Consider the following 16,283-nt stretch of genomic DNA (forward strand, 5'->3'; position numbering starts at 1 on the left):
ACCACACAGCTCACCCTGCAACACCAGCCATGCTCTGGAGACCAGCCAGGGACCGCACTGGCCCCAGCAGCGGTCCTTCTGTGGCAGAAGATGGTCTGGGAGGGAGGAAAAGGTTTGGGTTTCTCCAGAAACCCCAGCAGAGCAGCACAGCCTGCTGTGAGAGCCCAAGGCCACATCCTGGCCACCTCCTCTGGATCACAAAGAGCCACCAAAGTGCCTACCACCACCTCGGCTTTGCCTTTACTATACCCAAGAGCATCCCAGATGCTCTTTACTATACCCAGAGTAATGGCTGGGTGCATCACATCAACAGAAAAGTTTCATCCCAATTAGGATGTGAGTGGAGTCAGCTGCAGAAGCTGAAGACACTGTGGCACAGGCAAAATGAGACAACCACCTCTCCAAAGCAAACTTACTTCCCACACCAGGGAAGTCTTTGCCCTGATTACATCTGTGGGGTTTTTGTGGTTTAACTTAGGAAGTATTTTGATGGCTTACTCAAAAATCCCCCCTCTGGGGGAGAACAATGCATGACAATCCCAGAGGCTGGCTAATTTTGATTAACATCTGAATTTCAGGACTGTACCTAGAAAAACCTTCTCTGTTTTATCAGGCATCCTTGGGGTGCAGCTTGGGGAGTCCGAAGGTACCCAAGGGGTAGCTGCACTGTTGCTGCTGGCTTTTCAGCAAAACTTCCCAGGGGATGGAGGAGTTAAGGGATATCTTGACAAGCATGAAGCAAGCCTCATTTGTGTTTTATGAAATACAAGCAATTTTGCTACAAGCAAACTATTTCCTAAGTCAATCAAATACAAGTGTTTTTAGGAGAGTAACTCTCTCTCTAAGAGAACTTTTTTGAAGACCAATTTCTTCAATATCATGTCTCTTTGGAGCTTTTAAAGCTTCACCAGTTCCTGTGGGGCAAGAAGAAAAGCTGAAGGAATGGGTGCAAGAGGAGGGGGAAATTGTTTGAGACACATGGCTGAATACAGGCGTATTCCAACAGAAGTGGAACCAAGTGAAAGAGTCCTGGCACATCCAGTCCTGGCTCTGCCCCCACAGCTCCAGCTCTGTGGGAATGCATTTGCCATGTGCTCATTCTCCAGCAAGCAACTCACAGGGAGGTGGGTAAAGGTGGATAGCCACAGCATGGTTTTGCCAGAACATTCATTCTTCCTACTGCAAGAGGAAGGCTGCACAGCCCCACACTAGTCCTGGCTGGTTGACACAGGCTGGCCCATTTCAGCTCAACTAAGCTGGCTTACATGCACCACACAGCAGTTAAGTGTGGCCTAACATCTCTGCTTACCTTTTTCTCCTTTAATTTGCCAGCATTACCAAGTCCTTCGTGGGAAGGCAAGTGCAAGCAGAACTAATTCTTCAGCTTGTGTAAAAACTTAATTAAAAATGAGTAAGAATCAAAGGCCAGGGGCTTTTCAGTATCACTTTTCAGTACTGCTGACACCTTATGACCTCGTAGGGCATATTCAGCTTTGCTTAAGTATATGCACTAGCAAATCTTTCCCCTGGGATGTGCAGAAAGTCCAAGCACAGAGGAGACCAGCTTGAGCCCTCACGTGGCTGTCTCTCACCCGTGTGCCCTGCTGGGCTGGGCTTGCTCCGTATTCACCAGGTTCGGTGATAACATGCTGTCTGGCAGGATGGCTTCTTCCCTCCGCAGCACAAAGCATGCACCATCTGAAGGGGATGGGGTCTGGTGGGCAGCTGCAGGCTCTGATGCAGCAGACGGCATGGGGTAACATGCAATCTGGGCAAGGACATGCTGCTTTCTTCTCTGTACCTCCTCTTCTGCCATCACCTACTGAGAAAAAACCTACAGAACATCTCCAGGGGAGCTCGTTCCCCCCATGGGGCAGAGGGAAGGGGTTGGGGCTGGGCAGTGAAGGTGGTCACGGTACGAGGGCTTTCGCCTCACCTTTCTGCAGAAGCTGGAAGAGATTCAGGAGGTGGTGCCGACAGGAGCAAGGAGGATCCAGGCCAGCGGCGGCTGCTCGGCTCTGCCAGCGCCTTCCCTTGGGCAAGCCAGCCGCGGGTGCCGCCTGCTCCATGGCTCGTCCCGTCCCCTTTCCAGGGATGACACAAGCTGGTGGGAGCCGCGGCGGGTTCTAGAGGCAGCTGAGCACCCGCACGGCCCGGACGCTGGCGCTGAGGTCCCGGCGCAGCCGCCCGTCGCCATTGCGGGGCGTTCCGCGGGGCGCGGGCAAGCACGGGCTGGCGCAGCAGGGGCCGGGGGGGCCTGAGGGGCCGCTCGGTATCTGCGCGACTTCGCCGGCCGGTGCCTGAACGACTCGGGGGGGCGCGGCCAGCCTGGAAACGCCGGCCGCCCCTCGGGGCTTCTCCTCAGCGCCCGCCGCCGCCCCTCGGTCTTCCCGCCACCGCCCCTCAGCGCCCGCCGCCGCCCCTCGGTCTTCCCGCCACCGCCCCTCAGCGCCCGCCGCCGCCCCTCAGCGCCCGCCGCCGCCCCTCGGGCTTCCCGCCACCGCCCCTCAGCACCCGCCCGCCGCCCCTCAGGGCATCTCCTCCTCCCGCCGCTGCTTCCCGATGTTCCGGGGCCACCGCGCCTGGTTCTCACAAAGCGTCAGCCCACGCCCGCGGGAGCTGTGGGGTGAGGGGTCCCGGGGTGAGCCCCGGGGGTGTGGAGCTGACACAGGCCCTCGGTGGGGCAGGGCAGGGGGCACAGCTTTGTCACCCCTCAGTGGGGCTGAGCAGTGGCAGCATGGCCCCGTCACCCCTCAGTGGGGCTGAGCAGGGGGGGCATGGCCCGACACCCCAGAGCAGGGCAGAGCATGGGCTTGGCAGGTCCCTCCAGTGCCAGGGCAGGCCACAGTGCCCCCACGCTGAGGACAAGGCCAGAGTCCTCCTCAACGGGGCAGTGGGAGACCCACAGCCATGGCAGGCTCATCACAGCTCCCATTCTGGAGTGCAGCCCTGTGGCCCCACAACCAGCCTGGGCAGCTGTCCCCATCCCAGGCTGCCCAATGGGTCCCCACTTTCCCCATCATCCCCCTCTCACCCTCGCAGCGGCTGGTGGTGGGGCGTTCACCCACTGGCGGGATGCCGACTACCTCTTCAGCAGCGATGCCACCCACCCAGACACCTGCAGGTGGGCTGTGTCCCCCAGCTGTCCCCTCCATGTCACTCCCACGCCAGCAGCACCCTCCTTGCTAGGGAAATGCCTGCAGCCCTGTTTGACGCTCACATTGAGCCCTGTCCACACAATATCTGTAGAGAGCAAAAAACCAATGAAGGCATAGATAACAGTTTTAATGTATTTAAAGTATTAAATAGATGCCAGCATCCTTTAAAAGTCAGGGTGGTAGTTTTAAAGTGCTTGGTGCAGGTCTGCTGGGGTTTTACTGCTTAGTGGGGTCTGAAAACTCACACCCATGCTAACTGTAGCTAGCCAAACCAGAAAACAGCTGCAAAAAACCATCCATATGTTAGGTTGGCTTAACTCTAGTGTAAATTAAACTAATTGTGCTGGTTTTCTTGCTGCCTTTGAATTGATCTACTGGGAAACTCAGGGGGGTCTAAATCAGAGGCAACAGCATTCTCAAGGAAAGAACCAGGTGCTAAAAAGCCAGTGTGAGTTAACTCTGAAAGCAAGCACGGGGGTAAAAATGGCTGGCAAAGGGCTGAATTGCTATTTTGCCTCTGCTTGCTTAATATAAAAAAATCAGAGAGCTCAACAACATTTGTACAAATACAAGGAAAGGCTATTCAGGGTCTCCCTCCAGCTAGTGAATATTTCTATATATTCAATTTCATGTGCATATATTTATGTGAAAGGGAACTGCAATGTTTTCTTGCAGTGCTCTGCAGCAGGCCTTGCTAGGCTGGACCAAACAGCTTTTTTTTAACACGATCGCTTAAAACTGGCTTAGATTTTTGTAATCCTTCAGCCACCCACTCTAGCTGCAGGAGGGGAATCCCATGAGACCCAAAGTAATGACCTTCTTTCTGCCACAACATCCCACTGGACTGGGTTGGTTGTTCCCCCAAGGGGAATTACATATAATTTTTTTTAATATATACATATATATTCAGATATATTCAGATTATTTTTTTGGGAAAATATAATCATTACTCATACCCTTAAACCTAGTAAACAACATTTAATTCCCCTCTAAGGAGCACAGCGAGTGCTTGAACATCCTCCACCCACCCTTTCTTGCTTAGCTGTAGTGCCATTGCTGTTTGGGGACTGCGCCATGAGCCTGAGCAGGGACCAGAAGGGTAAAGAATAAATAAAAAACACATTTTCCCCCTTCCAAAGAACCAGTCTCATCTTGAGAGCAGAGTGTGAAGCAGTGCCATTTAGTTGCTAAAAATATGTTTACCTGGTCCCTGGCGTCCTTCCTCCAGGCTGGTCTTCACGAGGTGCTGGCAGCTGGGACTGCAACGGGGTGTTGCTGGTAGAGTCTCATAGTTAGACAACTACAGAAAATTAGGTGCTTTTGGCAAAAATATTGGAGCAGGTTAGTTTGAATGACAATATCCCTCTGAAATGTGTTTGTTTGTTTGTTTGTTTGTTTATTTTTCCCCTTTTACCTTTGGAAACCAGCTGCCTTTTTCTTTTCCAGAATATATGAGAGCCTTGATTACTTGGAGGACAGAGCTACGGTCTTTCACTCTCGTTACCTCTCTGCGTGGGGGAACACCAGCGTGGGACCAAACCCATTGGTGGTTCTGGGCCACTTTGTCCTGCCACCCGCCTGCCTGCAAGAAGGTCAGGGTGAAAAAAGCCCATCAGGGTTTTGCTCCCCTGGGGGTTCCCCCATGAGCACAGCCTTTTCGTGGTGCAAACCAGAACCTCCAGTTACTTCTGTTCTAGGTGGAGGGAATTTCCTTCTGCTGGGAATGGTTCTTCCTCCCTGCCGGCAGAGGATGCTCCATCTATTACATTCTCTATCTATTAACATAGAACCATGGAGTGGTTTGGGTTGGCAGGGACCTTAAAGATCACCCAGTCCCACCCGTGCCAGGGGCAGGGACACCCCCCCCAGCCCAGGCTGCCCCCAGCCCCGTCCAGCCTGGCCTTGGGCACTGCCAGGGATGGGGCACCCACAGCCTCTCCGGGCAGCCTGTGCCACCACCTTCCCGCCCTCACAGGGAAGGATTTCTTCCTAATACCCAATTGAAATGTACCCTCTTCCAGCTTAGTTGTTCCCCTTTGTCCTGTCACTGAGGCCCTTGCACACAGCCCGCCCCCCCCCCCCGCCTCCAGCTTTCCTGTCGGCCCCTTTGGGTGCTGGAAGGTCTCCTGGAGCCTTCCCTTCTCCAGGCTGAACAGCTCCATCTTTCTCAGCCTGTTTCCATAGCAGAGGGGCTCCGGCCCTCTGAGCATCTCCGTGGCCTCCTCTGGGCTCGCTCCAACAGCTCCGTGTCCTTCTTATGCTGGGGGTCCCAGAGCCAGAGGCAGCGCCGCTGGGGGGGGTCTCACCAGAGCAGGGCAGAGGGGCAGAGCCCCCTCCCTTAGCCCACCAGCCATGCCGCTGGTGACACAGCCCAGGGCTCAGTTGGCTTTCTGGGCTGCAAGCGCGCATGGCTGGGCCACGCTGAGCTTCTCCTCCACCAGCACCCCCAATCCCTTCTCTTCAGGGCTGCTCCCGATCCATTCCCTGCCCAGCCTGTCCTTGTGGCTGGGACTGCCGCGACCCATGTGGAGGACCTTGCACTTGGCCTTGTTGAACTTCATGGGGTTCGCACAGTCTCACCTCTCAAACCTGTCGAGGTCCCTCTGGACGGCACCCTGTCCCTCCAGCGTGTTGCCTGCACCACTCAGGTTGGTGGTGTCAGCAGACTTGCTGAGGGTGCCTTTGATCCCACTGTCCATGTTGCCTGACAAAGATGTTAAATAATACTGGTCCCAGTACGGACCCCTGAGGGACACCACTCGCCACTGGTCTCACCCGGATGGCGTTAGCGAGCAGTGAGGTGCTGTGCGCTCCTGCCAGGGCTCCTGAGCGCCCTCGCTAGCACCTGCAAGAGGTGGGGGCTTGCACAGGCAGTGACAGCTGCACCGTCTCATTATCTGATGCTCTCACAGTCATTTGTTTTTTTGTTTTTGGCAGAAATCAGAAGGAAAATTGGTAGTTTTATTTGGGAGCAGGTGGGTGATTCACTTGCAGAACAGGTAAGGAGAGATTTATACTACAGGAAGAACAGTTTTAAAAAATATCCTTGTATGAACTTCAGGGAACTTGGTTTTCATCCCAGACCCTCAGCCCAAACATGGGACCAAGCCTCCCTCTGCTTGCTGCACTGTGTGTCCTTCCCAGTGCGACATCCCAAGGGGACATGCAGGAGGGATTGCTCCCTCAACCAGACAGATGTCTGGTCTCCCCAGCACATCCTTCTGGGGATGCCAATTGCTGCAGTTTGAGCTCAGCCCTTTTGTGTGGCATTTTCCTTCCTCATGTAACTCCAAAACACTGCCTGCTGTCTGCTCAGAGCAACTTCTCGGTGCTCTCGTTTTGTACAGTGAAAATTAATTAAATCCAAAATTTCATTATGTAATATGTAAATTACGCTTGAAATCACAAGTCCTGAAAATACCACTCTCTCAGACTACCCAGGTACTATCTCAGGGTGCCCAGGGCACAATTTTAACTCAACTGTGTTGATACTTGCAGCCCAATGAAGATCTGACGGACGAACCAGAGGCAGCGAGGAACAGCTGTGAGGAAGTAGAGGAGGATATGCTAGACCTGGCCGAAAGGTATTTTCCTGCCCTCAGTGGTAGGATTTGGTTGGACACGCCCCCCAGATTTCAAGAGATCCCCAACACATAGGAAATAACATATGGATCTCCCCCCACCCTCCCAATACAGCAGTGGAGAAGGAACAGGCTTCGCAGCAGCAGTCCAGGGGGAATTTCCATACCGTGCCCTCCAGGAATACCCGATGAATAACATGGTGACAGGTAACATTCGGCATTGGTAGATTTTTAAGGAGTGGAAAATATGCTTGAAAGCAACCACGGGTGAAAGAGGGACCCCCCGCGTGCTCCTCACCTTCTCCCAGTACTTACAGCAGTGGAAATCCTGACAGTGTGCCTGGAATCACTCCCTTTCCCTCCGCACTCTCATTTTCCATTGTCTTTGTTGTGTCAGAGAAGCAGGCAGCTCCCCTGGTGAGACCCACGCTTTCCCCTCACAGGCTATGCCTCTGCTCATGACATGAAGAAATACGTTGGAGAGCTCCACGATTTCATTCCTGGCACCTCCGGCTACACGGTGTATTGGATTCAGAACGAAATCAACATTTATTCCGATGTGAAGACTAGAATGAAGAGAAAATTGTAAGTGACAGGTGGCTGTTCACATCAAAAACTTACTTAAGAGCTGCCAGAGAGCTATTGGTTGTGTCTGGAAATTCAATCCCATAGTTGAGGTGCTGGGATGCCTCCTTGCTCGCTCCCTTCTGCAGGTTGATGGTCATTTTGCCTGTCACTCTGCATTCTCCCCATGTTTTAGCTAGACAATGAAGAGATAGGTGGTATGAAGCTGCAAATTCTGAGTTAAATCTCCATGATACACAGGGGATTTATAAATTATCCCTGCTTGGCTGATCCTGAGTGCAGCTCAGTGCATCTGATGTATATTTAAATACCTGACTACATTTTCTGTAAACATTTTCTTCTTTAAATAACACTTTAAAACAAATTTCACAGCAAACTTATAGACATTTGTCCCCAGAACACCCTTTGCCTTTTTATTTGTACTGGCAGTTTTAAGATGTGAATGCAAACACTAGTTTTCCTCGGAGGGACACACTGAGGGCTCCCCGCAGGGAGAAGTCACCCCATGGCACAGCCACAGCCACCCGTGGCACACGCTCACCAGTGGGAGCCATTGTGGGGCTGGCAGAAGAGGCAGGGCGCACATGGAGCTCCGGGGTCTGCCAAAGTTTTGAGCGCAGGGCCCCAGAGCCCCCCTAAGCAAAACCCACCAGGCAGGGAGGGGAAGCCCAGGGACCTTGCCCCGCTGGGTGTCCCAGAGTGCTGCCTGCCCCTGCCAAGGCCTGGTGCCAGGTGACGCCAACGGCCACGGCAGGGACCTGCAGGTCTCTGCCTCCAAGCAGAGCCCCTGCACAGGGCAGGAGCTTTGGGGGGTGAACCCCAAAGCTCTTCACACCAGTTGCACCCTGGGGAAATTGCTGGATGGAGCACCTTGTGGGGAAGGGACAGCACAAGCCTCACCAGTGCCCATCTCCACTGGGCTTCACCCTCAAGCACAGCACCCTGCCCAGCCCAGTGCGCTCCCCTCACACAACAAAAACCAGCAACAAAACTTTTCCACTTAAGCATGTCAAAGCGACCAACGTGGTTACAAAAAGCAACTTTTATTCTGGCACAGCAGGTGCCCTGAGCGGTGTGCTCTGAGGAGGTGCAGGCAAACCCAGGAGGTGCTAAGGGTAGGGAGCTCCAGCAAGCCCCAAGGAGCCACCATGGTCATCCTCTCCCTCTGCCCAGAGCAGGAGAGCCTCTAAAGTAACAGCTTTGCACCCAATACCCCAAACAGCCAGAAAAGAACCCAAAAGTATGCCAGCAAATACAGAGGTGTTGACTCCTCCTCAGCCACTGAAGCCTTGGACACCTGTGTTTTGGACACAGCACCCCAAGGAACCAGCCCTCCCTCAACCCTGCAGACACAGGCTTCCAAAGACCAGGCAGGCCGAGATGGATTCCTCACGTTTATTGGGAAAGTGACAATACAGCGACCGACTCAGAGCGCTCCTCGGGGCGTTTTGAAGTTCATCCCTACGGTGGGCTGTGTCACCTGCAGGTTGGACAGGCTGCCGAAGTCCTGGAAAACAGTGAGGGATTGGAATCAGTCGAACTCGACTACCCTGCCCACCATCTGCGCCTGACCCCGCTGATGGTGGCAGCAGATTCCGCCAGAGAGGAGTGGGAAGCGTGAACAGGCTGTGGTAGCATGAAGGATGCACTTGCATGCCCAGTAAGAGGGGAGACGACCACCCCACTCCAGAGACTGGCTCACTGGTGAGGGAATCTGAACTTTTTATGGATGAACCCACACTCGCCCCCACCCAGCGAGCCAAGAGGGCGGCCCCTGGGTCAGCACCCTAGGGTGCTGCAGGAGGAGGGGAGGGCAAGGAGCACACCTGCCCTGCCAGCAGGGTCCCAGGCAAAGCCACCATGCTGCTCCCCTCCCAAGAGCCCTATGGGGATGAATTCACCTGCAGGTTGCAGGGCACAGGGACCCCCTCCATGTGCCCAGAGTGCCAAAGCCTTCAGCTGACACCAGAGCCCCTCGGGGCTGCAGGACTGCTGCCCAGGCTGGGGACAGCTGGGGCCACTTACCAGGAGCTTCAGCATTTCCTTGGTGTCTGGGTCCACTTCGATGATCTCCTGGTCAAGAGCAGAGACCTGGGGACAAAGGAGAGAGAGACACAGTTTGAGGAGGCCCCACAGCCACATCCCTGCTGCCACCAGGCTGTCCCCAAAACACAGTCCTGTCCCACCGCAAACAAGATCCCACTGCGGGGAAGGGCTCCAGCAACAGAACGAGTCAGGAGGACCCCACTGGCACCCAGCCCTCTGGCCAAAACATTGTGAGAAGCCCCACAGCAGCACAGGCCCCGCAGAGGGAGCAGAGCCTGTTCCACAGCGAGTCTCTGGGAACCCAAGGCCAAACCAGCTCCACACCACAGCTGCCCAGAGAAGCTGGGTTGGGTTCACAACTGCAGCACCAGTCCTAGTGGTCACCACCAACACTCACGCTCATCCTGTGATGTAAATCCCCAGGGCTGGAGCCCCACCACCACAGTGCCAGATGAGTGACCATCTGGGCTGTCCCACACTCAATGCATGAGGCCTCCAGCTCTTGAATCCCTGAGCAACCTCCTCCAGCCCTCTCCAGACCCCAAACTTTATCTCCACATGCTTCCTTCCCCAAGAGGCTACGTTACACCAGTATTTTTGTAAGAATCCACAAATAACACAGGTTCAGCTAACACTGCGTCAACAGCTACAGCACCTTCCCCACCCCGGGTCCCTGCAGGGGCGACCCCCCCCCCCCCCCCCCCCAGCACCACCTCATCCTGCCTTCAGCAGCTCTACCAGAAGCTGATCAGGGAGATCTGGAAGGGGGGCAAGATGCACCGTGTCTGAAGGCTACAGGGTTTGGTGGAGACGGGATTGAACCCACTGAACACAGGGAGCTCCTCGCCCTGCGCTGTTAACAATCCTGTTCCGGGTGACACCAGCCCCCTAAGGATGCAGGTTTAAGGCAAGAGGGGGTTTTACCAACTCCCTCTTCAGTGACATCTGCTGAATAACAGGCTTTAAGTCACTCCGAAATATCTACCTGCATCCCATCCAGTTATTTTTTTTCCCTCCTTTTAAGCCAGAAAAATCAAGGACGGGGATCATCTGCTGAGCGGCAGCAGTGCCGAACTGCTCTTCCCACCCCCGGCAGCAGCTTCGGAGGGGGTGCCCCGACCCACCCCAGCCCCCCCGGCTCCCGGGCTGAGGAGGGGCCGCTAACGGAGGCACCCCCGGGCGGGACCGACAGGCGCCGAAGCCGCTGAGCGCAGCCAGAGCCTCACCTCGGGGACGTAGTTGTCCCTCCGCTCCCTCTCCTCCTCCTGCAGTTTGATGGAGATGCCTCGGACGGGTCCCCTCTGAATGCGCTTCATCAGGTGGGTGACATACCTGCGGGGGACACGGCGCCGTCCAGGGCTCCCCCCGCTGCCAGAGCCCCTCCCCCCACCTCCCCAAACCGCGCGGCCGGGTCCCCCGGGCTGGGCAAGTGTCCGACCGCAACAGGGCCCGGAGGGCGAGGGCGGCCCCCCCGGCACGGGAAGGCGGTCGGGCTCCTCTCCCTGCACTATCGGTGACCGGGCCACGGGCGGGGCCGCGATCACTTTCGGATGCAGGTTCGCAGGAACCCCCTGACCCCGCCTCACCCCGCGATCTTGTTGCGCAGTTTCTTGCTGGGGATGATGGCGATCTCCTCGCACACCCGCTTGTTGGTGTGGAAGTCGTTCCCCAGGCGGGTGTAGTACTTCTCGATGATGACCCGGGCGGCCTTCTTCACGGTCTTCGTCCGGACGCGTCCCTGGGCGGGTGGGAGGCGGCGGGACCGCGCTCAGGCCCCGCCGGCCGCCTCACCCCGGCCCTCTCTCCAGCCCCCTCCCCACGGCCTCCCCTGGCCCGCCCGGCCCCCGCTCCCCGCCCCGCTCCCGGCAGCCGCCCCACGCCCCGGGCGGAGCAGCCCCGGCGGCGGATGGCGGCGGATGGCGGCAGCGGCATCACTCACCATGGCGGCGGCAGCCGCGGAGAGAGAGCAAAGGATGACGGGAGGCGCGCAAGGCCGCCGGGAGCCCGCGGCGCCTGCAGCGCCCCCAGCGGCTCGGAGGGCGCCTGCAGCGGCCCGAAGGGGCTCGGCGCCAGGGGGCGGGGCTCCGCGCGCTGCCCCGGGTCCCAGCGCCCGCCGCAGGGCCCGGCTCGGAGCCCCCGCGGCCGCCTCCAGCGCCGGGCCCGGGCTGCAGCGGCCTCAGCACCGCCCCGCTCCCCACGGCAGCCAAGGGGGCACCTCAGGGGAAAGCAGGTGCCCCAGGAGGCACCAGTTGGTTCCACACTAGGCTGTGATGGAGAGACATAGCCCCCTCGAACTCAGCACATCCACGAGGGAGCCTCGGCCCACCGGAGCATCACCCCACCCAGCAACACGAGGAGTGGCCGCTGCAGGAGAGGGAAGGGGCTCCAGCTGGCCCTCCAGCAGCACGGGGCACCCAGCATAGGCAGCCCCACTACACCCCAAGCCCTGCTCAGCCCTCTGACACGCTGTCAGCGGGACCCCTGGAGTCCCTCTCCCCTGTGGGACAGTCCAGCAGGCCACCCACCTCCACCAAGCGGGTGGGAACGCACCGGGAGCCAGAGGACACTCCAATTAACCTCCAACTCACTGCTGTAAGTAGGAGCCAGGCTCAGGCTGCAGCTCCCCTTCTACAGGCCCCTGCATGGGGCCCTGGGCAAAGACATGTCCCTGCACAGCACTGCCTTCCAGCTGGGCCACCGGCAGCACCCACACCAGCACCCCGCCAGGCCGCATCCCAGCTTCTCCCCACTGTCGCAGCACCAAGAACTAAGGCTAAGAGACAGCACAGCCAGCAGCAGGCACAAGGCTCTCACACAAAGCACACAGGCAAGGAGCACAAGAAGGTCAGGATTATTTTTTTTTGCTGCAACGTGTTTATTATGTGCCAAAAACTACACCACAGCTTACTCCACGCATCTGTAGGAGAGTGCAGTCTTGCCTGCATATACTACAATGAGGTAGAGACTTCACACACAGCTTCACAAAACCCCACAAAGAGCAGCTGGGATATGCAACAATGCAACATCAGCTCAGCAGGAAAAAAAAAAAAAAAAGAGGGAGAAATTATGACACTGGTTCTTTGGCACACAGCTTCCAATAGAGGGGAAAGTAAAACAAAAAAGTAATAAAGTTCTCAAATCCCAGCAGCAGCATTTCTATCGACTGCACTGTTACTCCATACGTTTCGTAAAGGAAAGGAAAAGTACTTGTCCCCTCTAAGAGAAAGGGCTCCTATGAACCTTCATCTGTCCACCGAAACGCAGCCCTTTTTTAGCTAGTTACAAAAGAAAAGTAAGTCCTGTGACTTTGTGATTAAAAACCTCTATCAACCCCCCCTTAAGTGCAACTTAAAAAAGTGCAACAAACTATTTAAAACTATATACAGCAGCTCAGAGATCGTTTATCTGGTCCAGTTTCAAATCCAAAAAAAGCCTGTCCTGTTGCAAACCCCTCGATTTACAACTTTCCACCAGCAGCCCCCAGACACAAATTGCAATAATGTTAAAAGCTGCCAGGAAAGAAAAAAATCTCTCGTTTCAAACGACTTAAAAACTGTTTAAGAGTGTAAAAAGGAACTGGTAAAAACCCTTGAGCGTAAAATATGAAATATGATTTGGTTTAAATGAAGAGCAAAGTCTCCTTGTTGTTACAGTAAAAAACACCAGCTGAACATTCAGTTCTTTATGCCATCTGAAGATGGGGGTTAAATGAATGGAAAGGCACTGTATGGCAACTGCAAAAAAATGGAGCCAATGAGACCTGCATTATTACCATCAGTATTGCAAGGAATGTAAAAAAGCGCCTTTAATAAATAAAAAACCTAGGTGAAGGCATCTACATAAACACCTTCTCAACACGTGGCCCTTTTTTTTTTTGCTTCTCATCAGCAAACTAGGAACCAAAGTCTGGGAACTGCAGAATCGCTTGAGGGGTGCTCCCCCCCCTCAAAAAAACCCCAAACAAAACCCGACAAAATTCACTGTGCATTAGTGCAGAAACAAAAAGACCAGCAAGTGCAAACGTGAATGTAAGATTTTTTTTTTCCCCATTAGTCCTCAGGAAGCGCGTTCCCAGCCTGGGTCTGGCACCAGCAGGCACGCTCGTGCGCTCTCCACTTGGCAGGTTAACAAAAGGACTTTCTCCTGTGCCTGCGGCAGCCTCCGAGCCTCAGCAACCTCTTTAGCTGGAGTCTCTGTTCTTCTGGTTGCGCATCAGCGGGCGGTGGTGACGCAGGACCTCCATGGAGTGCTGCCAGTGCCAGCAAGAGCGGCAGAAGTACTTGAAGCAGATCTGCAGGGAGAGCAGAGAGGCAGCACCGTGGGGCAGGGGCTTCCAGGCAAGGTGAGCAGACAGCGGCCGCTGGCAAAGCCCCATCCTCTCCCCTCCCTGCGCAGGGCTGCAGACCAGGCCAGTGCAGCTGATCTGCAAAGTGCAGGGAGGGAATTCTGCACGCTGCTGGAGGGCAGGTTTTGCTCAGCTCCTAGCACAGCCCCTTCTAGATAGATCTGAAAACCCGTAAGCAGGCACAGGCCAGCAGCAGCACCGGGGGGGGGGCACTTGCAGGCAGGGATGGGGCAGCAACCAGGCTCTGCCAGCACTCACTGTGTCCCCGCTGCCAGCGGAGCGTGCCGCTCACCCTCCATCTAGGCTCCACGGGAAGCCGCAGGACCCTGGCTGAGCTCCTTCACCCGTAACAAGTGGGGGTCAGCCAGAGTTCCCTACATCTCTGGCAGTCCCAGGACCCATGGCAGGGTGACAGCATTCTAACTTCCAGCTTGTCACAGCTTATGGAGCAGTGGCCTCCTCTCAGGGACAGCCTGCTGCGCACTCCTGACCATGGCGGGCCCTGGCACTACAGGCACAGTGCCGGTGGAGCCACTGCATCGCAGGGTGGAAAGCTGCCCCTGCCTCCTGATGAGCCCTGCAGCTGCTCCCCGGGAGGGCTGCACCTCCTCCAGCACGGGGCTCTTGTGCCAATGCTTCATCCTCCCCACTCAGCGAGGGACAGCAGGCATCCCCAGGCACTGCAGCGCTCGGCTGCAGTCGGTGGTGCTGCCCCTCCTTGAGGAATCCCCCAGGCGCTGCAGCCCAGAGCCTAGCGCAGCTGGGCAGGGAAAGCCTCACCTGATCTCTGCAGAAGAAAGGGCCAGGCTGGGCGCTGCAGACTTGGCACATGGAGTCCTCCAGGTACGGGTCAATCTGAACCTGCAGGAGAACCAGGCAGTGGGCACAGACCAGCACTGCCTGCTCCCAGGGCAGCCCCGACCCACTGCCCTGGGTACTCCAAACCCACCACCCCTCGCAGCTGGCGGAGCAGCAGTTCGCCACCTCACTCTGCCTCCAGAGGGACATGGGGCAGGCTCTGCACACTGTGGTGCTCCCAGCAGTATCACCAGTCACACATTGATTCAACTCCCCAGGCTGCCCCTTCGGCCCCACTCACCTTTTTAGTAAACTTTGTAGTTTTGATTTCCACAAATGCAGCGGTCACTGCCTTCAGGTAGCTGCGCTGGTTGTTAAAGGTGACACGGCCAGACCCTGGAACAAGCCAGAGCAGAAGCGTTAGACTGATCCAGCACCTATAACAGGAATCAGTGGAGGCCCAGAAGGCCCTGCTGCCAGCACCACCCCTTCCCCCAGTGCAGTTCAGCCGCAAGCAGGGAAGCAGCTTTTGCAGTGAGACCGTATCCAGGGCCTGGTGGCCCTGCCTGCCTCCCTCCCCAGGCAGTAACAAAAGCACAGCAGGCAGTGGAGAGCAGAAAGTCTTTTCCACAGACCCCTCCAGGCTGGTTAAGATGTAAGCTTACAGGCAGCAGCACTCCCAAGATGCCAAGGTACTGCTGAGGGCCACGCAGCAGCGGGCTCCATGCCTGCACCTGAAATAAGTCAGTGCTGAGACAGCTCAGCAGCTTTTATTTTAAGACTCCCACTCATTTGGAGCCTTGCATTTTGTAGCTTCATTGCCAGTCAGCAGTGTTCCTCTACCACTTGCTTCCAGCCAAGTTTTGTTAAGCTCCAGAAAGACGTATCTGTGCTTACCTGTGAGGGTTTTTTTTTGTGTAAGGGGAGCTTTGGCTGTTACAAGACTACCCTGCATGCATGCTGGCAGACTGCTAGAGCTCAGCTCACCACTGACAGCCCCAGTGCAAAGCATTACCCAGAACCCATCTACTCCTCCCCTGCAGGATCACACAAGACCCAAGCTGGAGGGCCTGGATCTGGTTTGGGGGTTACACTGTGTGCAGGGACTGCAGCTGCACTCAGGGGATCCTTCTTTCAAGAGGGTCCCCCCCCACCTCCTAGCGTGACCCCCTGAAAGCTGCCTGGACAACAGCTTTCTGTTGACGCCGATCAGCTGGTCTCAAAGGCAGCTCCTCTTAACTAGTCAGACAGGGATTTTCAGTGCACGCCCCCAGCAGGGTCATCCCCTACCCGAGATGATTTGGCACAAGGCAGGTTACACACAGAGGTCTTTCCCCAAGAAGCCTTCTGCCAAGCCAGGGCCAGCAGTCAGGCAAGCCTGAGGCAGCATCTCAGCACAGGAGATGCTTCAGTCGACACAGAATTAGGGTAGGGTTTAGTTACTGAAGTTGAGTTCGTATTGCTACAGCTTTAAGACAACTTTGAGTGCTGAAGTGCCAGTATGCTGCTGTAAGCCAGAGATCTCAGCTACTTGAGGAAGCAATCTCTGCACAAAGCCACAGGAGGCTCTGAGGTCATGCTCTAGGACCTCACAGTGCCAGCACGGGGCAGGTTGGTGTGCAAGACTTCATCCATGGTCATACTAAGAATTTGCTTGAAGTCTCATACTTCCATTCCCAACCCCTTGGGACTGTCACCTCAAAGCCACTGCAGCACGACAAGCATGTCCTAAGCCAAAGCCTTGACCAGAAAAGCCTGAAAGCTGTCTAA

At 55.8% G+C, this 16,283-nt stretch overlaps 3 protein-coding genes, 1 long non-coding RNA gene and 1 other non-coding gene across 10 annotated transcripts in view; 1 reads left to right on the forward strand and 4 right to left on the reverse strand.

The window, feature by feature from the left end:
* Positions 1-1,430: 1,430 nt before the first annotated feature.
* Positions 1,431-7,189, reverse strand: LOC106631051 (uncharacterized). The gene is made up of 6 exons (XR_008733397.1): positions 7,055-7,189; positions 4,573-4,740; positions 4,362-4,475; positions 3,035-3,243; positions 1,937-2,104; positions 1,431-1,819 (listed from the first exon to the last, which is right to left on the reverse strand). It is a non-coding gene; the product is annotated as an uncharacterized LOC106631051 (long non-coding RNA).
* TERB2 (telomere repeat binding bouquet formation protein 2) lies at positions 2,563-8,498 on the forward strand. The gene is made up of 7 exons (XM_027802857.2): positions 2,563-2,626; positions 3,043-3,124; positions 4,605-4,749; positions 6,077-6,157; positions 6,657-6,742; positions 6,858-6,946; positions 7,183-8,498. The coding sequence occupies exons 1-7, from the start codon at positions 2,563-2,565 to the stop codon at positions 7,326-7,328; spliced, it is 693 nt and encodes a 230-aa protein (XP_027658658.1). The 3' UTR covers positions 7,329-8,498.
* Positions 8,499-8,705: 207 nt separating this feature from the next.
* Positions 8,706-11,412, reverse strand: RPS17 (ribosomal protein S17). Its single transcript, XM_055717459.1, has 5 exons — positions 11,310-11,412; positions 10,957-11,108; positions 10,597-10,702; positions 9,350-9,415; positions 8,706-8,831 (listed from the first exon to the last, which is right to left on the reverse strand). The coding sequence occupies exons 1-5, from the start codon at positions 11,310-11,312 to the stop codon at positions 8,751-8,753; spliced, it is 408 nt and encodes a 135-aa protein (XP_055573434.1). The 5' UTR covers positions 11,313-11,412; the 3' UTR covers positions 8,706-8,750.
* Positions 10,801-10,928, reverse strand: LOC129736586 (small nucleolar RNA SNORA71). Its single transcript, XR_008733400.1, has one exon. It is a non-coding gene; the product is annotated as a small nucleolar RNA SNORA71 (small nucleolar RNA).
* Positions 11,413-12,209: 797 nt separating the features above from the next.
* Positions 12,210-16,283, reverse strand: part of CPEB1 (cytoplasmic polyadenylation element binding protein 1) — a 42,409-nt gene continuing 38,335 nt past the window's right edge. For 5 of the 6 annotated variants that reach the window (XM_055717202.1, XM_055717201.1, XM_027802852.2 and 2 more), the window contains 3 exons: positions 14,815-14,909; positions 14,496-14,576; positions 12,210-13,661 (listed from right to left, as the gene is read on the reverse strand). In XM_055717202.1, coding sequence (XP_055573177.1) covers positions 13,551-13,661; positions 14,496-14,576; positions 14,815-14,909 — 287 coding nt within the window. In that variant the 3' untranslated portion in view covers positions 12,210-13,550. The remainder of the gene's footprint in view (positions 13,662-14,495; positions 14,577-14,814; positions 14,910-16,283) is intronic. The other variant, XM_027802855.2, reaches the window with a different exon arrangement.

The sequence above is a fragment of the Falco cherrug genome, chromosome 7, assembly GCF_023634085.1.
Source record: "Falco cherrug isolate bFalChe1 chromosome 7, bFalChe1.pri, whole genome shotgun sequence".
NCBI lineage: Eukaryota > Metazoa > Chordata > Aves > Falconiformes > Falconidae > Falco > Falco cherrug.